Raw genomic sequence first — 25,076 nt, 5'->3', positions numbered from 1 at the left:
CAACCCGCCAAAGCTATAGTAGATTAAAATTTGGGGACCTGAAAGATTTAAAGGCTGCTGTTTCTTCTTGCGGCCCTACTGCTCCCTTTACGCTTGGCCTTTTGGACTCCCTTAGTGAGGGATGGCTCACGCCAAACGACTGGTTCTCAGTCGCTAAGGCTGTCCTCAGTAGAGGAGACTATCTCTTGTGGAAAGCAGATTATTCTGATCAATGCCAAGATATGGCGCACGGCAATGTCTCGGCAGGAGGCTCTTCCTCATCCTGGGTCTTTGCTAAATTTCAGGGTCAAGAACCATTTGATTCTAACGAGGTGCAGGCTCAATTTCCCCCAGGGCTACTTGCTCAGATACAAACCGCTGCCCTCCGGGCCTGGAGGAGACTTCCCTCTAAAGGGTCAGTCGTAACATCCCTAGCCAAGGTTCATCAGGGAGCTAATGAGCCCTATAGTGATTTCATTGGGCGCCTCACAGAGGCAGCTGAAAAACTTATGGGAAGCGAAGAGACAGATAATGAGCTGATCCGCCACCTGGCCTATGAGAATGCTAACTCCACCTGCCAGGCCGCACTTCGCCCCCATAAGCGTGGGAAGACCCTTTCAGAATACATCCGGCTATGCTCCGATGTCGATCCCACCGCCCAAAAAATAGGGCTTGCTATAGGGGCGGCCTTCAAACAGTTTGCCATTCAACCAGTGAACAGCCAGGACAGGCTGTGCTTTGGCTGTCAGCAGCCTGGACATTTTTAAAAAAACTGTCCCAATAAAAAATCACAGCCCAGGCCTAAAACTCTTTGCCCTGAGTGCAAACAGGGCTTCCACTGGGCATCAGAGTGCCGCCAGAAGGCCAAGCCGGGAAACTTGATTCGGGGCCAGCCCCAGGCCCCGCAAAACCAGGGGATGTTCCCAGCTGCAGCCCTTCTCCCCAGTGTGGAGCTTCAGAGCTCCAGTCAATAGATTCACTACAACCAGCCACTGCAGGGAGCAATGTGTTGGATATTCCCTGTCCTGATACAGTTACCATTTGCCCCACTCAGAGTCCCGACATATTAAATTCTGGTGTAAAGGGACAAGATTTGAGCCCCCAGGTAGAAAGGGAGCTTGCGCAAGTGAACCTTGCAAGCAGCACATCAGGTTTTCATGGTTGTCTGGAGGATTTCCTGACAGTGAAGGTAAAGGCGTCGCCAATCTCTGACTCCACTCATGGAGTGCATCTAGAATCTCAGCGACAAGCGGCTGAGTTCAGGGAACAGGAAGCTATCCCGAGTATGGGATATGCGGAGCTGAGTTCTATACCTAATGGGCAACAGGTTTTGAGCCAGGATAAAAGCAAGGAACTTTGGAATCAAAGAGTTGTGTCTATTGGTGAATTTGCACTGGCAAACCAAGCAGAACTTTGTATAAAAGGGCTCAGCTACCCTGAGAGGCCTCAGTCAGGTCAGAGGTGGAGAAAGCCTTGTCTAGTTTCTAGTCTTAATTCCAAAGACCATCAGTCAGGAACTCAGTCTGGACAACTGAATCTTAAGTTTTTTATCAGAACCTGTGGTGATATGCTATTTCCAAAGAAGATTATTCAAAAATTCAGGCTGGTACAGTTTTATTTTTGGGGAAGTGAACTTCTACTTCTAGTTCATGAGATGCCACCTCTAGGAAAACGGCTTCAGGGCCAGTGGGTACGTGGTTATTCTCCCACTCGGCAATTGCTTATTGACCCAGGAGGCACAGAGATGCCTCATTCCTGGGTGCTCACCCACTCAGCCACTACAGATGCTGAGTCTGGTGAGGGACAGAAGGCATTGTCACTAGGATACTTCTGCTTGTGTGTGTGCATGGTTATGAAGCAGGTTATTTTGGATACCAGAAAAGAGCTTCCAATGAAGGCTGTAACTTGCCACATTGGTTTTTTTCATTGCCCATGTGCCAGGGCTGGCTAATATCATCTCAAACTCAGTTTATGCTGTTGGTTTCTTCCCTGGTATTATGACTATGTCTCTAAATGCATCAAACACTATAGTTCAAAAATTGCTTCAGCAGCTACAAGCTGTTTTACAAAAGTGCTCTGAATTTTTTTTTTTCCTTTTCCTTTATTACTCTTATCTGATCTCATTCTGGTCTGACTGGATCTATGACTTGAGCACAGTTTAAAAAAAAAAAAAAAAAGGAGGTATGCCCCGTTTGACTCCTTGTCCTTGACACTGTTCACTTTAAACTTTTAAAATTTACCTTAAGGAGAGCCATATACAGCAGCTGAAAGGCATTTTCAGGAAAATGCACAGACTCAGGAAACTACTAATTCTCCTATGTGGATTAAAATTGAGAAATTGGATAGCAGGGAGACTCCTCACTCGAGGAAAAGGCTATGTTTTTTTTTTTTTTCAACAGACAACCCCACCAAGAAACTTTGGGTCCCGTTTTGCATTCCATCAGGAGCTGAATTCATCTGCCTGCTTTAACTTTCAGAACTCTGCAGTTTTACAACCCTCCAAATTCCAGCCACAAGCCATCACCAAGCTGATTTCAGCTGGAAGTCACAAGGAAACCAGAGGAGGAGCTTGCATCAGAGGGCCTGCAGCAAAGGCCTCTAGCTCCTCTATCATATCACAAGGCCACATTAAGAGCATTCCTTGTATCCTTCTTTTACAGGTTGTAGAATGGAAAACGCCAGGACCCCATATTTTGGATTAATAATTCTTTACTTTTACCCTTTCCTTGGAATTCACAGGTGCCTCAGTTTCCAAAGGAGGAAGGAATGACTTTTAACAGGAACACCTTCTCATTTCTCTCTAGGATATCCATTTGTATTGGAGCTTTTCCTCTGTCTCTTTATCCACAGGCGTGGAGATGTACCAAACCCCAATGGTCGAAGCCTCTAATAACTTTAAAAAGTATTTTTTCCAAACATAAGCTAGGTTGCACAGATATGACTGCTAGTGAACCTGACCAGAGAATGGCTGCATTCCTCTGCTGAAGGACTCCTGACAGAAGTTGTGATGCTCCTGTTCCAGTGCTCCCTGCCTGATCCAGTACTTCATGAAATTCATCAGACTCCTATAGCTGCTCCTCTAGGACTCATTGCTGTGACCACTACTGCTGCTGCTGCAGAAACAACTCTTCAATTTTGATCCAGACACTTCATTTCTTCAGAATGGGACTAACTGACTCTCATCATTGGTGACTTGCCTCACCCTTGGACAGTGCAGGACAATTGGACGCTTTACTACTACAAGCACTGCTCTGGCCAAGGGTCGGACTGAAATTTTACTACAATTTATAAGACTGTATTGTGTTTGGAATTGTTCCTCTTTCTATTTCAAATTTTTGTAATTTTGTAAACAGAAAAGCGGGAGATATTGGATATCATTGGTTTGTCCTTTCCCCCTTGCCACTAGGAGCTTAGGTTTATGAGTCACATCCATCAAAGTGCTCCCGAGTCACTCCCATTCCTTTGTTTATCTGTGAGTCCTTTTCTCCCTTGCTATGAAGACTTCAGCTTTATTTGGTATTAAAGTCGAGCCTATATAGGTTCACTACCATTGGCTTGATTTGCAGGACGCTTATATCTCCGTTCAGATTCAAACCTCATCCCCCCCTAGTTCTCTACCTTGAGGATGCCGGGCTCCCAGGGATTTATTCTTGTGGTTCAGGTTGCCAGGCAAAGCACTGCAAGGGAGGGCTGATACCCGGGCACGGCTCCCTGTGAGGTATTCCGGTATAGCATAGAGGTTGCTCCAAGACCAGGGGACTGATAGGGCCTGTGAGGAGCCCCCTGCATAGACCTGATCATCCCTTCCCTCCTCTCCCTGCAAAAATGGAGTTTTTGTGTCACAAGGGATACCGGACAATGCCTCCCCTGACCACATTTAATTTAAAACAAAACAGGGGGAGATGTAGGGAGCCATCTTACAGAGTCCGGCTCTTATCGTCTAGTCAACCGGAGGCTGCTTGGGATTCCTGTGATCTTATCATTTCACCATTTGTCTCACTAGCCAAAGGCCATGCCTGATCAACATTCTACTACTGTTCCTATGGGGGTCTAAGCATGCATACCACCCCCCTCCCACCAAGAGGTATAAGTATTGTAACTGCTGTGAATAAACTCTTCTTCTCTCTTTCTCCTCCTCCTTCTGGCTCTGCGTCTGTTCATTCGGTTACGTCCCCTCCTTAACCCCACGAGGGGTCCTCCCTGCGGGACAGGACGGGACCCCACAAGATTAGATTAGAACTTATAGTGGAAAACAATATAGTAAATATAAATGCTGAATTTTAATAATATAACCTAAAACTTATATTACAATACAATATTATGTCATTAAAAAAAGTGACAGAAATTTATAGTCTCTCTCTCTCTCTTTTTTTTAAGCCACACCTGGTTTTGCTCAGTGCTTACTCCTGGTGGGGATCAGAGGGTCATTAGGAGTTCTGGGCATTGAACCCAGGTCTGTTGCATGCAAAGCAAGCACACTACCATGGGGCTATCTCTCTGGCCCTCTGGCCCCCGTCTTAAATACCCTCTTTTGAGAGGTCTTTTACACTCAGAGCTGGAGTGATAATAAGGTATTTGTGGTGGAAGTTCCTTGCCTTACATGCTGCCAACCCAGTTCAATCCCCAACACTGCATATGGTCTTCTCAAGCACTGTCAGGGTCACTCCTGAGCACAGAGGTGTGGAATAGTTTCTGAGTACTACCAAGTGTGTATACCTCCCTCCCTTCCTCCACTTTCCCCCAGAAAATAAAAGAGCCTTCCAACAATATGGAAAAGGCTTATAGAACTTTTAGATATCTACATGTGACAGGTATCAAGTATCTACATATGACAGATGTCAGGTATAGGGAAGTCTAAGGTACGCATACCTGATGATTAGTAACTACTTGAGCCAAAGAATTAGTACTCTTTTCACATAGAATGAACACACACACACACACACACACAGGGAAATTCTAGACACAACTATCAAAGTTTATTATTAACTGAATTCTATTAATTTGCCTTATGAAAACATATATATTCTTCTTAAAAATGAAGAATACTCTAGTTTAGCTTAATGTAGAATACTATGCAAAAATTGGATGTGCGTTATAATATTGCACTTTGTTTTTAAAAAGTCAATAAGGCAACAAATAGCAAAGATTAAAGTCTACTAAAATCTGTTGGTCTTCCTCAAAGAAGTGTTTGTTCATTTTCTCTCCTCAGTTTTTGATGGGGCTTCTTTATAGTCTGTTGTTGTTGTTATTGATCTCTGTGAACTTTATAGATCTTGGATATCAACCCTTTATCCAATGTGCTACGTGCAAATATTTTCTCCCATTCAGTTATTGTTTAATTTTAACTTGTACTTCTTTGGCATACAAAAACTTTTAAATTTGATGTAGTCCCATTTGTTTAGTTTTGATTCTGTACCCTTTGTCTATGGCACTGTAGTGTTGAAAACTCCTTTGAGAGTTAGCTCTTGGAGTGTCCTGCCTATCTTTTCCTCAATGTACTTTATAGATTTAGGTCTGATCTCAAAGCCTTTGATCCACTTTGAGCTGGCTTTTACATATGGTATGAGATATGGGTCCAGCTTTAATTTCTTACATGTGGTTGCCCAATTCTCCTAACACCATTTTGAAAAGGTTGTCTTTATTCCATTTCAGACTCTCAGATCTTTTGTCAAACATTAGCTGACTAAATATATGGGTGTTTATCCACGGATATTATATTCTAACCCACTGGTCAAAGTATTTCTTTATTCCAGTACCACGCTGTTTTGATTACTATGACTTTATAGTAGGGATTCAAACTAGGTAGTGAGATGCCTCCCAGTGTCCTGTGTCTCAGTATGGTTTTGGCTATGCAGGGCTTTTAATAGTTCCAAATAAACTTTAAAATGGACTGTTCTAAGTCCTTGAAGAATGTTGTCTAAATTTTGATAGAGATTATATTGAATCTATGTATATATGGTTTATAGTGACTTTAAAAGAAAAATTACCCAGGGACTGGAGTACAGTGGGCAAGTTGTTTGCTTGCACGAGGCTGACCTGGGTTCAACCCCGGTATCCATATGGTCCCCCGAGCACTGCTAGGAATAATTCCTGAGTACAGAGCCAGGAGTACTCAGTACTCTTTGAGCATTGCTGAGTGTGACTCAAAATAAAAGAAAAAAAAGAAGAAAAAGTAAAACAACTTTAGCAAATATTGATAGTCAGAGGCTTCTTGTTTCCTTTTAAACTTTTGACAGTAGTGACCACTTTTTTCAAAAGACTAAATCTTTTCATTTAATCATCATATAGTATAAAAGTAGACTGGAGCGACAGCACAGCGGGTAGGGCATTTGCCTTGCATGTGGCCGACCTAGGTTCAATTCCTCTGTTCATCTACTAGATAATAATCTACTACAGCTATCTTGATTTACATACATTTTTTGGAACCTATGAAGTCCAAAGTGTTTCAGTACCTTTGAAAATTAATTAACTTCCAAAAAACTGCTTTATATTTTTTGAAACTTTTTATAAAAAACAGTATTTGTTTTTAATTTACATGTTCAACACATTAATATTCTCTTACCATCCTGGCCTTTCAAAAATTCTCAACTTTTAATTAAACCTATCTCCTTTTCTTGGTCACAAAAAAATACTAGTATAAAGGTTAAAAAGAAAAAACCCAGCGAACTATAAACTCAGGCCATTAAAGTTCTAAAAGGATTCAGGTTTCATATAACTCTACTAAAAACCATTATTATTTGTCTATTTTCATCTTTAACCTTAAAAAAAAAACTCACTTCCCCAGCCCCCATACTATCTCTTAGTATAGATCTCTTAGATCTATTTTGTTCTTCTGGCATATCTAAAACTTTCCTCCCAAGTTCCTTCAAATAATTGATATTCATTAAATGCTAACAATATGTTGGCCCATTAGGAAGGAAATTCATTAAGAACTTCTTCATTTAATCATCATATAGTATAATGGGGCTGGGGCGATAATTACAGTGGGTATAGTGATTGCTTTGTACATACCTGACCCAGGTTAGACTCCTGGCACCCCACTTGGTACCCAGAGCCACATGAGTACTGACCGTTGAGTACAGATCTAGGAATAAGTGCTGAGCACAGCTAAGTGTGGCCCAATAACAAAAAAAATATGAACTTGATTCTTGTGACTTGGAAAATAATTCAAAGGACCAGAGAGCATGTCTTGCATCAAATGAGGCCAGGATCAGTTAGGTCGGGTTTGATTCCCAGCACTGCAAAGTCCCATGAGCACTGCCTGGTATGGATCTGGTGGCCCAAGGCATTGGTACAATAGAACAACATTGATGCAAATATAGTGAGTCATGTTAAGCAAAATAAGTCAAAAGAACAAAAGCATACAAGGAATGATCCCATTTATATGTGGTATATAAAGAACTGAAGCAAAGACTGCAGAATAAAATGAAAACAAACCAATGAAACAAACCCTTATACTCAAAACAGTTTTGAGTTTGGGGCAGGAGCAGATGGGTAGGATTTTATAGATGTTGGTGCAGAAATATTGTCACTTTGATGGTGGCTATAGTGTACCAACATTGTACCTTTAAAATTTTTTTTTCCTCTTACAAACAAATTACTCTAATAAAAAATAAATTCTGAAACTAAAATAGGACTTATTCAATGGAGATAAGACAGAAGAAAAAAACAACAACAGTAGACTAAAGAACAGTAAAATTTTGTAGACCAGTAATATAATTAAGCTTTCAGGATAACTTTTCTGTTTGTCTTGGGGCCATACTCAGCAATGCAAAAGGAGTCATTCCTAGTTCTGCACTCAGGAATTACTCCTAGTGGTGCTCAAAGAACCATATGGGATGCCAAAGATAAAACCTGGGTTGGCTGCATGCAAAGAAAGCACCTTATACGCTGTACTATCTCTCCAGACAAAAGTAAGATAAAGAACTTCTTGGTAGTCTCCTCGAATTCATACCAATTTCACCACAGGTCTAAAGATTTTTTAAAATTTATTTATTTATTTATTATTTTTTAATGAATCACCGTGAGGGTATAGTTAGACTTACAAATTTTCGTGCTTACGTTTCAGTCATACAATGATCAAGTGCCCATATCTCCACCCCTTCCAAGAATTTTTAGAGTACTCACCACTGAATTATTTCTGTGATTTGAGCTTCCCAATGTGCAACTGATTCTTTCTTATCTGCAAGATCTTTAATCTCTTCTTCTAATTGTTGGTTGTGAATACTTAAGTTCTCATACAAAGTGGTAAGCTGAAAGATAGTTTTTAAGGCATTTAAAACACATGACTTTATTTGCATTTTTGCCACACCCAGTGGTGCTCAGGGATCACTCCTGGCAGTTATCAGAAGACCATGGGAGTAAATAAATCTCGAAAGAAATCTAAAAACTGCTGAGATGCTTCTGGACCCTGCACTAGGCTAAGTCTCATCTGGGGCACATCAGAGAGGGGTGGGTGAGCCCACCAACACCCAAACAAAGTCCTGGCAGCTGAAAACATCCACATATCACAATCGCTATTATGCTCAAGGCCAGGCTCCACCCACAGTTTGGACAAACTCATTCAGAAATTGATCTGTTGAAAAACTCAGGAATACAGGTTTTGTGACTGAAATCTCCAGGCTCTCACGGAGTTAGGGATGGCCAGTCTCCACTCATCTCCCAGTTCTGGGAGTTTGGTAGACACGTCCACAAACTGATTCCAGTGCCATTTAAGGTCATTAATGGCTATGACACAGACTCACAAACAAATCTTGGAAGAGAGCCAAAAGCTGCAGAGAAGCCTCCAGACCTCAAAGTTACCATCCAGTTAAAATTTTAACTCCATCCGTATCACCCTACTCAAAATTTTAGAATTCCTGGAATGACATCTCAAAATTTATACCACTGATATATCAGGAGTAGCACACCACAATAGATGGGATGTAAAATAATCTAATCTCAGTTAAGAAAATATGAACACACAAGGCTTAACCTGCAACAACATGTTAGTAATTAAGAACTTAATAGCCATGGTAAGAGACAACAACAATCACACACTTTCTTTTAAGAAAACCTTTTTTTTAATCATTTTTAGCTAATTATTCATAACAATATAAAATAAATTATTTAGGGCCTGCTATTGGGGCAGGCTTGAGTGGTGTTCGGGGAAAATTGGAAATAATGGTGGTAGGAAGGTTCAGTTGTGGTAGGATTGATGTTGGAATCTTGAATGTAATAAATCATCATGAACAACTTAATAAAAATGAATAATTTTTTTAAAAAAAAAAGATCACCATGAGCGCCTTATATTAAACTAAGGTGGGCTGCATTGCAGACAAATGCCTTACATACTGTTCTGGCCCCCAAAACACATGACTTTTGAGAACAGGGATTTAAGGTACCCAGATGCTTCTTATAAACCTGATAACTCACTATTTTTCACTCAAAATGCTTGTTTTCCCGATTCCTTATTATTATTACTGTTATGAACCCTTCTAGTCATTGAAATTGAATACTTCAAATACTCTCTGATTTTCCTTCTGCCTTTGCCTTTTCCTTATTCCTTACTTACACCAAATCTATTCCATTATGGGATGTAGCTAAAGCTGTGTTAAGGGGAAAATTTATAGCTCTGCAAGCATTCCTTAGGAAGGAAGAAAGGGCTTACATAGATAGTTTGACTTCACAGCTCAAGATCCTTTTCTAAGATCTAAAAGGACCAGAAAAAGGAACCCAAAACCAGGCAGAAGGAAAGAAATAATAAAAATTAGAGCAGAAATTAACGACATGGAAACCCAGAAAATAATCCGAAAGGTCAGTGAAACCAAGAGCTGGTTCTTTGAGAAAATTAACAAGATTGATAAACCACTAGCAAGACTCACAAAGAGAGAGAGAGAGAGAGAGAGAGAGAAAGAAAGAACCCTAATAAACTGAATCAAAAATGAAAAGGGGGACATCACAACAGAAACCAAGGAGATTCAAAAGATCATCAGAGACCACTTTGAAAGTCTGTATGCCACAAAACATGAGAACCTAAAAGAAATGGATGAATTCCTTGATTCCTACAATCTCCCAAGACTGAACCAAGAAGACCTGGAATACCTGAATAGACCCATTAATATCAAGGAAATCGAAACTGTAATCAAAAGTCTCCCCTAAAACAAAAGCCCAGGTCCAGACGGATTCATTGGCAAATTCTTCCAAACATTTAAAGAGGACCTGTTGCCAGTTCTCAAACTTTTTCAGGAAATTGAAAAAACAGGAACTCTCCCGAACAGTTTCTATGAGGCACATATCTCCCTAATACCAAAAGCAAACAAAGACACCACAAAACAAGAAAACTATAGACCAATATCCCTGATGAATACTGATGCGAAGATCCTCAACAAAATACTGGCAAATAGGATCCAACAACTCATCAAAAAGATCATACACCATGACCAAGTGGGATTCATCCCGGGGATAAAAGGATGGTTTAACATTCAGAAATCAATCAACATAATCTGTCACATCAACAAAAGTAAAGATAAAAACCATATGATCATATCAATAGATGTAGAGAAAGCATTTGACAAGATCCAACATTCGTTCATGATGAAAACTCTCACTAAAATGGGTTTTGGAGGAACTTTCCTCAAGACAGTCAAAGCCATCTACCACGAACCTATGGCAAGTATTATCCTCAATGGAGAAAAGCTAAGGGCCTTTCCTCTAAGATCAGGGACAAGACAAGGATGCCCACTTTCACCACTGCTGTTCAATATAATACTGGAAGTACTTGCAATAGCTGTTAGGCAACAAAAAGATATTAAGGGCATCCAGGTAGGAAAAGAAGAAATCAAACTCTCACTATTCACAGATGATATGGTACTATATCTAGAGAAGCCTAAAACCTCTACTAAGAAACTCTTAGAAACAATAGGCTTATACAGTAAAGTTGCAGACTATAAAATCAATACCCAAAAATCCATGACCTTCCTATATGCAAACAATGAGACAGAGGAAAGGGACATGAAAAAAGAAATCCCATTCACAATCATGCCCCAGAAAATCAAGTACCTTGGAATCAGCTTAACTAAAGAAGTAAAGGACCTCTACAAAGAAAACTGTAAAACGCTACCCCATGAAATAAAAGAGGACATGAAGAAATGGAAACATAACCCCTGCTCATGGATGGGGAGAATCAACATTGTGAAAATGGCAATACTCCCCAAAGCATTATACAGATTCAATGTGATCTCTATAAAAATACCCATGAAATTCTTTAAAGAAATGGATCAAGCAATCCTGAAATTCATATGGGACAGCAAATGCCCACGAGTAGCTAAAACAATTTTTGGGAAAAAGATGATGGGAGACATCACCCTCCCCAACCTTAAACTTTACTATAAAGCGGTAACAATTAAAACAGCATGGTACTGGAACAAAGGCAGAGCCATAGACCAGTGGAACAGGGTGGAATATCCCTACACACAACCTCAAATATATGATCACCTAATCTTTGATAAGGGAGCAAGAAATGTGGAACAAGGAAAGCCTCTTCAACAAATGGTGCTGGCATAACTGGACAACCACATGCAAAAGAATGGGCTTAGACCTTGACCTGACACCATGCACAAAAATCAGATCAAAATGGATTAAAGACCTCAACATCAGACCACAATCTATAAGGTATATCAAAGACAAGGTCGGCAAAACCCTCCACGATATTGAAGCTATAGGTATCTTCAATGATGACACGCAACTGACCAAGTGGAAACAGAGATAAACAAATGGGACTATATTAAACTAAGAAGCTTCTGCACCGCAAAAGACACAGTGACCAAAATATGAAACAATCTACAGAATGGGAAAGGAGATTCACCCAATACCCATCTGATAAGGGGTTGATATCAATGGTATATAAAGCACTGGTTGAACTCTACAAGAAGAAAACATCCAACCCCATCAGAAAATGGGCCAAAGAAATGAACAGAAACTTTTCTAAGGAAGAGATAAGAATGGCCAAAAGGCACATGAAAAAATGCTCTGCATCACTAATCATCAGAGATATGCAGATCAAAACAACTATGAGATACCACCTCACACCACAGAGAATGGCACATATCCAAAAGAACAAAAGCAACCGCTGTTGGAGAGGATGTGGGGAGAAAGGGACCCTTCTATACAGCTGGTGGGAATGCCGGCTGGTTCTGCCGTTTTTGAAAACAATATGGACGCTTCTCAAAAAATTAGAAATTGAGCTTCCATTTGATCCAGCAATACCACTTCAGGGAATATATCCCAGAGAAACAAAAAATCTCTGCACTTATATGTTCATCGTGGCACTGTTTACAATAACCAGAATCTGGAAAAATCCTGAGTGCCCGAGAATAGATGACTGGTTAAAGAAACTTTGGTACATCTATACAATGGAATACTATGCAGCTGTTAGAAAAGATGCAGTCATGAACTTTGCATATAAGTGGATCAACATGGAAAGTATCATTCTAAGTGAAATGAGTTAGAAAGAGAGGGACAGACATAGAAAGATTGCACTCATCTTTGGAATATAAAATAAGAGTACGAGACTAACACCCAAGAATAGTAGTATATAATACAAGGAGGTTGGCTCCATGGATTGGAAGCTGGCCTCACATGCTGGGGGAAAGGCAGCCCGGATAGAGAAGGGGACACCTAGTAAAATGTGGTTGGATATCCGGTGTGGGAAGGGAGATGCATGCTGAAAGTAGACTAGAGACTGAACACGATGGCCACTCAATACTCCTCTCGCAAACCACAAAATCCAAAAGGAGAGAGAGAACAAAATGGAATACCCTACCACAGAGGTGTGGTGTGGGGGGCAACAAGATTGAAGGGTGGGAGGGATACTGGGTTCATTGGTGATGGAGAATGGACACTGGTGGAAGGATGGGTTCTCAAACATTGTATGAGGGAAACACAAGCATGAAGATGGGTAAATCTGTAACTGTACCCTCATGGTGACTCACTAATTAAAAAAATACTATCTCAGGTGATATATCTGATATATTTCCCACCCTTTCTGAAAATGTCTTTATGTCATCCTTTAAAAAAAGACTGTAAAACGAGTCTCAAGCAAAATGTAAAAGGGGAGGGTTACAGTATGTGGTTTCTTTTTGTTTGTTTTTGTTTTGGGGCGAGGAATAAGCCTTGAGCACTGCTGGTTATGGCACAAAACCAAATAATAAAACAGAGAGAGAGACAGAGAGAAAGAGAGAGAGGGAGATGAGAGAAAGAAAAGAGAGTGAGAGAGAGAGCGAGAGAGAGAGCAAGAAAGAGAGAATGTTCTTGTACAGAATGGTATAATGAAAATTGATTGCCTGGACCATATAAACAAGTTTTATATGTTAAACAAAAAAGTATATCAAATATAAAATCACATCCACAATTTTTATCAGAGTGCTAAACATACAGTATGTGTTCAATTAATATGAGACTTTACCACTCACCTTATCAAGGTCATTTGTCAGTTTTTTATTTTCTTCAGTTAATAACACTTTTTCTCGTTCATATTGTTGTTTGAACTCATTTTCAAATTCTTCCCTCTCATTTTGACTAACATAATTCAAAAACAAAAGGAAAAAAGGAATAAAATTAAAGGCAAAATAATAATATCCCAGATTGGCCTTTTATCATCAGCCAATCAAGCTGATTGTGAAATTTCATTTATATCTTGATTGTTGCAGATACCAATTCTTTCACTTAAAATTAAAAGTCAGAATCATGTCCTTTAAATTTAATAAACAGATTTATCTGCTTGATAACATGTTCTCCGATTTCCATTTGAAAATCTGAGACTATCGGATTTATATACTTCCTGAACATGTTGGGTTTACACTAGAAAGTATGAGAAAATTAGGCTAGAGAAAGTCAACATATAGGGACCACAATATAATTCTCAAGACACCTGGTGGCCACTTCCAGCAATACATGGTTGTCAGCCTGGTAGTACATACCTTGCACTCGGCCAACCAGGGTTCGATTCCTCTGTCTCTCTCTCTCAGAGAGCCTGGCAAGCTACCGAGAATATCTTGCCTGCAGGCAGAGCCTGGCAAGCTACCTGTGGCATATTTGATATGCCAAAAACAGTAGCAACAAGTCTCACAATGGAGACGATACTGGTGCCTGCTTGAGCAAATCGATGAACAACAGGATGACAGTGCTACAGTGCAGTGCTGCTGTACTACTTCCATAAAATTTTTTAAAAATCACTGAAGGAACAAAGGTGTTACAGTTTTGAATAGTTTTTAAAATATCACAGTGCATCCTTATATATTTGAATACTTTTTCACAGCTATAACTTTCTTATTTTGGGCTTAACCTAGAAATAGTCTGACTCTCAAAGTCTAGATACTGCAAAATTATCTGGAGTACTTCTGGAGGCTGTCCTAAACTCACCCATTTTGCTTTTTTTTTCTTGTCAGCTATACTGTCATCTATTCCCAATTTGACTCTGGAAATGAGTACCCTTATTCTATATATCTCTAATACATGAAAAGTAACATGCATTCAATACATATTTATTAGGGATGAAAACAGGGAGGTAACAGATAAAAATGAACCTAGAGATTGTTCAAAAGGAAACTGGTTGCACTCATCAGTGGAATATAAAATAACAGAATGGGAGACTAACACCCAAAAATAGTAGAGATAAGTATCAGGAGGTTTGCTCCATGGCTTGGAAGCTGGTCTCACATGCTGGGGGGAAAGGTAGCTCAGATAGAGAAGGGAACACCAAGTAAAGTGTGGTTGGAGGACCCGCTCGGGATGGGAGACGTGTGCTGAAAGTAGACTATAGATTTAACATGATGACCACTCAGTACCTCTATTACAAACCACAACACCCAAAAGGAGAGAGAGAACAAAAGGGAATACCCTGCCACAGAGGGGGGTGGGGTGGGGGGGAATGCAGTACGGGTGGGTGGAAGGAATACTGGAATCATTGGTGGTGGAGAAAGGGCACTGGTGGAGGGATGGGTACTCGAACACTGTATGACTGAAAATCAAGCACGAAAATATGGAAATCTGTAATTGTATGGTGATAAATTTTTTTCACTAATAAAAAAATTAAAAATAAAAGGAAACTGGTAGAGGGATACTGGCATTATGGTGGTGGCTGATGTTTAGTTATATTGTATATTTATGGAATAAATAACAATACTATTATAAACTACAGTAGTGGATTAAAATAAATACATATCATTTCTTACCTCTCTCTCCTGTTTTTTTCCAATTTGTCTTTCAAAATCAAAATTTCTTTGTTGAGAGCAAGTTGCTGACCTTCTGAATCATGCAGCTCTTTTTTCAGATTTTTAATTTCATTTGCATGTATTCCTTCCCTTTTAGATAATTCTTCTTCATAAAAGATACTTTTCTTTTCCAAATCAGTTTTTAGTTTGGTTATCTCTTGCTGATGTTCAATACTGCATACTCCTGGTGAGTAACTAATTTGTTTTTGCTAGAGAATAATAAAAGATTAATTCATCTGTAAGAGCAATAAATTATCAAAGAATAACTTCTTTCTATAACATACTTCATATAGCCTAGTATTACTTTTGTATATTATCACACAAGATCATTATTTAAGATTATTAACATTTTGAATGTCAAATATTCCATTTGTTGCTCTCAGTGTATATTTATTTCTACTGTATTTTATAGTCTTCTTCACACCAAGATTCTATATTCATCCATTTTATCTGACTAAGTATTTTGTAATTATTTGTTTTATATTTAAAATGTTGATTTCTGTACTGCTGTTGGTGCAAGGTAAGAAAAATTTAACTGCTTCTAGTCTCTGATGTAGAATCAATAAAAGTTACAATAGGGAAGAAGGTAACAGAGCTGGGATATGCAAAATAAAAAAGAGAGAAGAGAAGAGTTTTTTGTAATAGTCCAGGGAGAAATGGCAAGGGTCTAATCTAACATCTTCATATATACTCTGGGACTGAAAGTAGGTCTCTTATATTTAGGTGCAGCTTTAGCAAGGGGAATCTGGTTAAGAGCTATCTTTTGAGAATTAGGGTGAAAGATAATTTCAGAGAAGAAAGAAAGGGAAGTTCAAAAGTTCTTCAAGGTAATAGTTAAACAGCATACAGAGATTATTATTTAAGATTTCATAATTTTTAAGATTTTTACCTAATAGATTATTATTTAAAATTTTCCAAAAGTTCTTTGCCACTTTTTATATTATGTTATTACAACCTATTTTTGGGTGTGGGGTGGGGTCTCCCAAGCAGTGCTCAGGAGGCTCAGAGGTCACTAGTGGTAATACTTAGCCAACCAGTTTGGTGTAGCTCAAAGCCAAGAACTGAAGCTCAACTTTGGCCCTGCAGTGCCAGGAACCATCAGGGCCAGGGCCACCCCCAGCAGTGCTAAGGAGTCTCTGGGTTCTCCAGAACTACAGCTCTCTAGTCCTTCCCTGGCTATCATGCCAAATGACTGACAATAATTTTAAATCACAAAGAACATAGGGATTTACATTTCATGACATCAAGGAATCAAAGTCTAGAAAACATTATGTCCTATTTTAAAGTCAGTATTAAGGGTGTGGAAAACAAAACAAAACAAAACCAGCGGTTAATGTACCTTAAAAAAATGATGTCAGCTCAGTCACATTTTAGAGATATAGGTACATGGACACACACACACACACACACACACACACACACACTTTAAAGAAAATTAAGCAAAGGCATTAATTAGGGGGGAGGGGACAGAGTCCAAAGGGGAGAAAGTTCAAAGGGTTGGAGCACATGCCTGGCACACACAGGCCCCAAGTACAGTCCCATGGACAGCGTGGTCCTTGAGGTTAAAAAGATGGCTTTAACCAAATTCCTCTTCTTAAGCCAGACCTAAATATAAGAGGCCTATCGTTTTGTTTTATTTTGTTTCCTAGAGTATATATGAAGATGTTAGATTTGATTGCTGTCAGTGGCTCCCTGGTGGCTCCAAAGCACTACTGAACTAAGCAGCACCACATTACCAGCAACTCAGCCATTTGGAACACACAGCGGAGGTGAAGATTGTCTGGAATGAGCCACAGACTCCATGGACACAGCTTGAGAAGATTCCCAACAAAACAGAAGCAACTAGTCATCAATGAAGCCCTGAGAAACTTGTAGTTCTATTTTATAACTTGTTCACAGACTACTTATGAATTGTCTACATGTGGGACAACCCAGATTATCAAGTAGTATGCACAGCTCTGCTGAAATAAGTCACTGGAAGCCAGAGACATGCTCTTTGCATCTCCAAGAAATGTTGCAGACTTCTCACTTATGCTATTTTCCAACTTTTTAATTATTTAAAGAATACTTTCAGTATGTTGGTCTGTATAGTACAGTTGATTGTTGGGATGACAGCAGCATGCACTACAAGTTAAAAAAATTACTCAAAAATTAGAAAAACTTAAGATACCACTAAAAAAAGGCTATAGACTCATAGCATTTACTGAAATCTCCCCGTTGCTCATCGAGTTGTTTGAGCGGGCACCAGTAACGTCTCTCATTGAGAGACTGATTGTTACTGTTTTGGGCATATCCAATACGCACGGGTAACTTGCCAGGCTTTGCCGCACGGGCGAGATACTCTTGGTAGTTTGCCGGGCTCTCCGAGAGGGGCGGAGGAATCGAACGCGGGTCGGCCCATGAAAGGTGAATGCCCAACCGCTGTGCTATTGCTCCAGCCCATTTACTGAAATAGTTATTAAAAAGTCAAGTAAAATGCCAAAAATTAAGCCATTTATAAAATGGAAATCTATCCAAATACAACATGTTTTATATAGTTATTGAAGGTCAATTAATTTTAGTAAAATTAGTAAACATGCAAAAATTACATTAAATAGATTAAAAGAAGTATATGACAGCTGCAGAAGATATCCCTGGATTGTTTGATAACATTTAATACATATTTAAAATACTAACTCAAGTCATACAATAAGACATGACCAGAATAGAATGACTCTTTTAACATAAAGTATTTGTGGTCAAGCTATCATACAAAGTAACACTTAAGGGTGACACATCAGAAGTATTAATAAATATATTCAGAAATAATAACAACCTCTGGTACCCAGTTCTGGTGTTGGTGCCCCACATTAAATAAACTGTAACATGCAGGTAGCTAGCTTGGGTGGCCAGCAGATGCACGCCTAGGACACAGACTCACTAACATCACTGTGGATAGGGTAGGCAAAGTCAGCCACCTCTGGCAGTGCAGCCACAGAAAGCTACATCCCTCCTGCATGTCCCACAGGGAACACAACGTCTTTGGGATGAGCACAAGAAACCCAAGACAAGTGAAAACGAAATACACCGAATGGATGGCTTTGACAGGGAACAGAGAAAGTACCAAAACCAGCTGGGCCACAAAGAGAAGTCCTCAATGGTAGAGGGGCATAAGCTGTAAACTAGAGAGACTCACTGCCAGTTCGCAACAGACACAATAGGAAGCAGCGCACAACTCCACCACGCTATGTGAGCAAAGAGAGTAGTCCTGAAGACTCAACCAGTACTAACCATATACATATATATATATATGTATATATATATATAAAACCTCTCAGATAAGGACTTAAAGTAGAAGTGCATAGGATATTTAATGATCTCAGAAAAATACAATGAAACACAAGAGGAAAGAGCAGAGATGGGAAAACTACAAGTAGAAATGAACTAAGGAATTTGGTAGGTGAAATGAAAAATTCGCGGAAAGGCCTCTGCAGCATAGTAACAGTAGCTGAGGACACAGTAAGTGAGGTCTAAGATGAGATGCAGAAGATCTCTAGACTAAAGCAGAATATGGGAAAAAGTCTCAAAATAAATGAACAATAGACAAGAGAACTCTGGGATGAGTTAAAAAAGAAACAACATAACACTGGAGTCTCAGAGATCCAGGAAAGAAATTTCAATGAATAAGTATTAGTCAAATAAATCATTACTGAGAAGTTTCCAGAGTTGATGTGCCCAGATTAAAGAGTTATGAAAAGCATCAGCAAAAAGACACCGAAATTACTATCACTGTCACTGTCATCACGTTGCTCATCGATTTGTTCAAGTGGGCACCAGTAATGTCTCTCATTGTGTGACTTATTGTTACTGTGTTTGGCATATCCAATACGCCACAGGTAGCTTGCCAGGCTCTGCCATGAGGATGCAATACTCTTGGTAGCTTGCCAGGCTCTCCAAGAGGGATGGAGAAATCGAACGCAGGTCGGCCTCGTGAAAGGCGAACACCGTACCGCTGTGCTATCGCTCCAGTCCACCAAAACTAAAAAACTCCAAAACACATCGTAATCAATATGACAAAAGCAACAGACATAGAACAGTGAAAGCAGTGACATCAATGAAGGAAATTACATATAAAAGAATGCCCTTAAGATTTACAGTAAATTAGGCAAGCCTCCAGCATCCTGGGGTATGGAGTGACCCTGTGCATTCCTACAGTGCTTGCAAGAACATTATAAAATGGTTTGAGGCCTTGCCCTGCTCCATCAGGAACAAGGTTATAGAAATTTCAGATATGAAAAATAAAATTTACAGCAAATTTATCATATGACACCCTTTGGGCCTGAAGACAATGGCAGAATTTTGTTTTTTTTTTTTAAAAACAAATAAAACTCAAACTCAATGAAATGAATAGTTCAGCAAGAATCCTTAAGCTTTTTAAAATTTTATTTAAAATTTTTTTTTTATTGAATCACTGTGGTAGACCCTTACAAAGCCGTTCATGATTAGGTTTCAGTCATACAGTATTCCCAAACCCATCCCACCACCAGTGAACATTTCCCAGCACCAGTGTCCCCAGTCTCCCTTCCATCACCTGCCATCATCCCCTCCTCCTTCCCCCTGGCCCCCCTCCTGCCTCTCTTCCTTTTGGGCATTATGGTTTGCAATACAGATACTGAAAGGCTATCAGGAATATCCCTTTACCTACTTTTAGTCCTCAGTTCTTGTCTAATGTGATCATTTCCAGCTATAAATTGTCATATTGGCTTCTTCTCTATCTTACCTACCCTCTCCCCCACCCCCAATTGTAGTTGATTCCAACCACTGCTTAGTGAGACTCTTGTTAAGATTTGAAGGAACAATAAAGAACTTCATGGGTAAGCAACAGCTCAGGAACTTCACAGAATTGAAACCATCTTCACCAGAATTAAAGGAACCACTTTAAGACAAGGAAAATACAAGGAAAATAAAAATACACCCAACTTTTATAAAAAAAACAAACAAACAATAGATGGCACAAAACTCCATTAACAAGCTCACTCAATGTCAATAACCAAAATGTACCAATTAAGAGACAGAGTGGAAGAATGGATTGACAACTGAATTTCTTAATGACCAAGGGATATGTATGTCAGGAAAAATTCATACGCCTAAACATAATGCACCTAACAAGGGACCTGCAAAATACAGAAAACAACTGCTAGCAGATTTGAAGGAAGACATCATCAAGAGGAATTCAACAATAATTGAAGACTTCAATACCACTGTCACCCCTTGACAGATCAACTAGATTAAAATTCAGCAAGGAAATAATGTATTAGAATAAAGGGAAGAGCATGGCTAGTAGAAATATAGAGGGCTTTTAATGCACCTAACAAGGGACCTGCAAAATACAGAAAACAACTGCTAGCAGATTTGAAGGAAGACATCATCAAGAGGAATTCAACAATAATTGAAGACTTCAATACCACTGTCACCCCTTGACAGATCAACTAGATTAAAATTCAGCAAGGAAATAATGTATTAGAAGAAAGGGAAGAGCATGGCTAGTAGAAATATAGAGGGCTTTTAATGCCCAAAGCTGAATACACATTCTTCTCCAATATTCACAGGACATTCTCCATGACAGAACATATTCTGAGCCACAAAACATACCTTCATAAAGTAAAGAGGATAGAAACGAACTAAGTATCTCTCAGACCATGATGCACTGCAAATGGAAGTTAACCACAAACAAAATTGGGGAAATAACTTAAACACCTGGAAATTAAACAGCTTGCTACTAAAAAACCAGTGAGTTGGAGAGGAAATCAAGAGAGAAAATCAAAAGATTCATGAAAACAAATGAGAATGGCCATACCAGCAGCGAGAACTTGTGGGACACAGCAAAAACAGTGTTAAGAGGAGAGTTCACATCTATGCAAGCATTCATCAGGAAGAAAGAAAGGAATCACCTAAGTAACCCAACCATAGCTTAAGAAACTTGTAAATGATCAAAGAAGACAGGAGGAAGGAAAGAATAAAACAGAGCAGAAATGAATTGGTATTAAAAACAAACACACAATCTGAAAGATTAATAAACCAAGAGCTGATTTTTTGAGAAATAAACAATATCTTACTACCTCTAGCATGACTCACAAAGAGAGAGAACTCTAATTAACCAAATCAGAAAGAAAAGGGAGATGTCACAACAGATACCATCGAAATGAAAAGAATTATTAAAGATTACACTGAAAATCTCTATGTCACAAAAAAATGAGAGAACCTAAAAGAAACAGCTAAATTATTTTTTGTTTCTTTTTAGGTCACACCTGATGATGCACAGGGGTTGCTCGCTCAGAGGACCATATGGGATGCTGGGAATCCAACCCGGGTCAGCTGTATGCAAGGCAAATGCCCTACTCACTGTGCTATCACTCCAGTCCCGAAATGGATAAATTCTTGGACACCTGGGCTGGAGTGATAGCACAGCGGGTAGGGCATTTGCCTTGCACGCAGCTGACCTGGATTCAATTCCCAGAAATGGCCCCTGAGCACCACCAGGAGTGATTCCTGAGTGCATGAGCCAGGAGTAACCCCTGTGCATCGCCAGGTGTGACCCAAAAAGCCAAAAAAAAAAAAATTCTTGGACACCTATAACCTTTCAAAAGCCGAACAAAGATGACATGAAATTCTGAACAGATCTATTAGTATCTAGGAAATTGAAACAGTAATCACAAGTCTGCCGTCAAACAAAAGCCTAGGCCCAGATGGGTTCAATAGAGAGTTTTTCCAAACCTTTAAAGAGAGTTACTGCCAATCCTTTTCAGATTATTTCAGGAAACTGAAGAAACAGAAACACTCCGAGTTTCTATGAAGCAAACATTGCCCTGATTCCAAAAGCAGACAGAAACAGTACACTCAAAAAGGACAGTTACAGACCTATGTTCCTGGTGAAGGTAGATGCAAAAACACTCAACAAAATACTAATAAATAGAAACCAACAACTGATCAAAAAGAACATACACTATAACCAAACAGGATTCATACCTGGGATGCAAGGACGATTTAACATGTGTAAGTAAATTGTGTGATACATATCAATGAAAAAAAACCCCTTGTGTTCATATCAATAGATGCAGAACAAGCACTTGACAATATTCAACAGTCATTCAGGATAAAAAAAAAATCTAAGAAATGGGAATTGATGTTCCTACACATAGTCAAGGCAATTACCACAGCAAGAAATGTACACAATGGGTAAAAACTAAAAGCCTTTTCCCCTAAGATCGGCCATAAGAAAAAGTTTCCCACTCTCACCACCTCTATTAAATGTAGTATTGGAAGTCACAACTTATACTCAATATAGTATTGGAAGTTCTTGCACAAGAAATTAGGAAAAAAAATCAAGGAGATCCAAATAGGAGTGGAAGAAGTCAGCAAGCTCTCACTGTTTGTGGATTACATGATACTATATTTAGAAAACCCCAACTCTATAAAAATGCTCCTAGAAACAATAGATTTGTATAGTAAAGTGGCAGGATACAAAATCAACATTAAAAGTCTATGGGTTTCCTAACTGCAAATAATGGAATAAAAGAAATATATTTTAAAAATCCCATTCACAATTGTGCCTCAGAAAATCAAGTACCTAGGAACTGGCTTAATTAAAGAGGTGAAAGACCTACATGAAGAAAAATATAAAACAGTACCTTAAAAAAATAATAAAAGAGGACAAAGAAAGCAATTTGAACAAGTTAGTGATGGGAAAACTGGTCACATATATTTAAAGAAAAAAAATACTTAAAATGAACTATTTTGGGTTATATTTTCCAAAATCATATTTTATTAAAGCACACTGAAAGAAAGTTATTCATAGTTGGGTTTTTGACATACAATGTTCCATCACTAAATCTGTCACCAGTACAAAGTTCCCTTTACCAGATTCCTTCTCCTACCTCATTCACCCTCCTTCCTCCCAGCCCCAGCCTGCCATCTTGACAGACACCTTTTAAATTTGGTTACTAAAGTTTGGGTCTCCCAATTTCAGTGTTACTGACTCTGTGGTTTGGACATTTAGTTCTATCATTCCTTAACACCACCAATATACCTGAATCCCCTTGACTCCTGCCCTAATTGCTTTTCATCTATCTCCTCTAGCCTTTCTCTTCACTCATTTCTTTCCTTCTCTTCCCTATATTTTGTGGCCAAGGGTGATGTAAGCATCCCTCCCTTAAACCACTGCATGTCCTTATCCAATTACTATAAGTTCCACATGTAAGTCATATGCTGTGTTTGTCTTTCTTCTAGCTTGCTTCATTTAATATATATCTACCAGTTCCATCCATGTTGCAGCAAACTGCACAATGCAATACTATGCAGCCGTAAGAAATGAAGATTCCTTATAGCTACATAGTATTGCATTGTTTATATATACCACATCTTCATAATCCATTGATCTGCTGTTTAACATCTAGGTAGATTCTAAATCTTAGCTATTATACTGAGTTCTGCAATGAAGAATGGCGTGCATATGTCCTTTCGAATGAATGTTTTTCTGTCCTTTTAAGATAACTAAAAAGTGGAATTGCTGGGTCATAGGTAGCTCAATTTTAAGTTTACTGATAACTATTCATATTGTTTTCCATACGATTTAAACAAGACAACATTCACACCAGCAGTGGATGAGAGGTTCTTTCCACCACATCCCATAATGAGAACAACACAGATTGTTCCCATTATTTTTGATATGTGTCTTCTCTTGGTGTGAGATGGTATCTCATTGTTGTCTTGATTTGGATTTCCTTAATAATAAGTGAAGGTAACCTTTTTTTTCAATTTTTTTTATTTTTTAAAGTTTTTATTTTATTGAATCACCATGAAAAAAATTACAAAGCTTTCTGGTTTAAGTCTCAGTCATATACTGATTAAACCCCCATCCCTTCACCAGTGCACATGTTCCACCACCAAGAACCCCAATATGCCCCCCTCCCACCCCCCCACCTAAGTAGCTAATGATCTTCACTTTATTCTCTCTATACTTTGAATACATTCAATATTTCAATAGAGAACTCACTATTATTATTTGGAATTTTCCCCCAACAATCAGGCCTGCTGAAAAGGCATCATTTAATAATTTCTTTTCATTGCGGAGAATGAAGACTCTATGAACTCATGCGGCCGCAACAGCGGCTGCGCAGTTTTGGATTTCTGATATTTTAACTCAGTTCACAGACTAGATGCATTTCTGTAAGAAGCTGCTCTGGGTGCCAAAATGCATTAGGAGTGCAGATGTCTTGTTGGGCCCTTTGGTATATTCCCAGGAGTGTAACTGCAGGGAAATATGAAACCTATTTTGTAAGTTTTTGAGGAATATCCATATTGACTTCCAAGAAGGCTGACCAGTTGATTTTTCCATCAGCAGTGAATGAGAGTCCCTTTTCTGCTGTATCTACACCAACACTAGTTGTTGTTTTTCTTTTTGATGAATATCAGTCTCTCTGATGTGAGGTGATATCTCATTGTTTTGATTTGAATTTCCCTGATGATTAATGATGTAGAGCAATTTTTCATGTGCCTTTTGGCCACTTTATTTATATTTATTTGGTTCTTGGGCCACACCCAGTGGTACTCAGGCCTTACTCCTGGCTCTGTACTCAGGGATCACTCCTGGCAGGCTTGGGGGACCATATAAGATGCTGGGGATTGAACCCAGGTTGGCCACGTACAACCAGCTGTGCTATTTCTCTGGTCCTTTTTTTTCTTTGAGAACTTTTCTGTTCATCTCTTCTCTCCATTTTTTTTTTTGATGGGCTAGATGTCTTTTTCTTGTAAAGTCCTTCAAGTGTTTTTTATATATATATATATATATATATATATATATATATATAT

General features: G+C 39.0%; 1 protein-coding gene and 1 non-coding gene across 18 annotated transcripts in view; one reads left to right on the top strand and one right to left on the bottom strand.

The window, feature by feature from the left end:
* CDC42BPA (CDC42 binding protein kinase alpha) overlaps positions 1–25,076 on the bottom strand; it is a 334,917-nt gene that overhangs the window by 84,278 nt on the left and 225,563 nt on the right. For all 17 annotated transcript variants that reach the window (XM_055146939.1, XM_055146925.1, XM_055146926.1 and 14 more), the window contains 3 exons: positions 15,192–15,439; positions 13,431–13,536; positions 8,107–8,231 (listed from right to left, as the gene is read on the bottom strand). In XM_055146939.1, coding sequence (XP_055002914.1) covers positions 8,107–8,231; positions 13,431–13,536; positions 15,192–15,439 — 479 coding nt within the window. The remainder of the gene's footprint in view (positions 1–8,106; positions 8,232–13,430; positions 13,537–15,191; positions 15,440–25,076) is intronic.
* LOC129399019 (small nucleolar RNA SNORA9) lies at positions 19,373–19,504 on the top strand. The gene has a single exon (XR_008626867.1). It is a non-coding gene; the product is annotated as a small nucleolar RNA SNORA9 (small nucleolar RNA).

This window comes from Sorex araneus, chromosome 9, assembly GCF_027595985.1.
Source record: "Sorex araneus isolate mSorAra2 chromosome 9, mSorAra2.pri, whole genome shotgun sequence".
Taxonomy (NCBI): Eukaryota; Metazoa; Chordata; class Mammalia; order Eulipotyphla; family Soricidae; genus Sorex; species Sorex araneus.
This window is presented reverse-complemented; position numbering and strand designations above follow the sequence as displayed.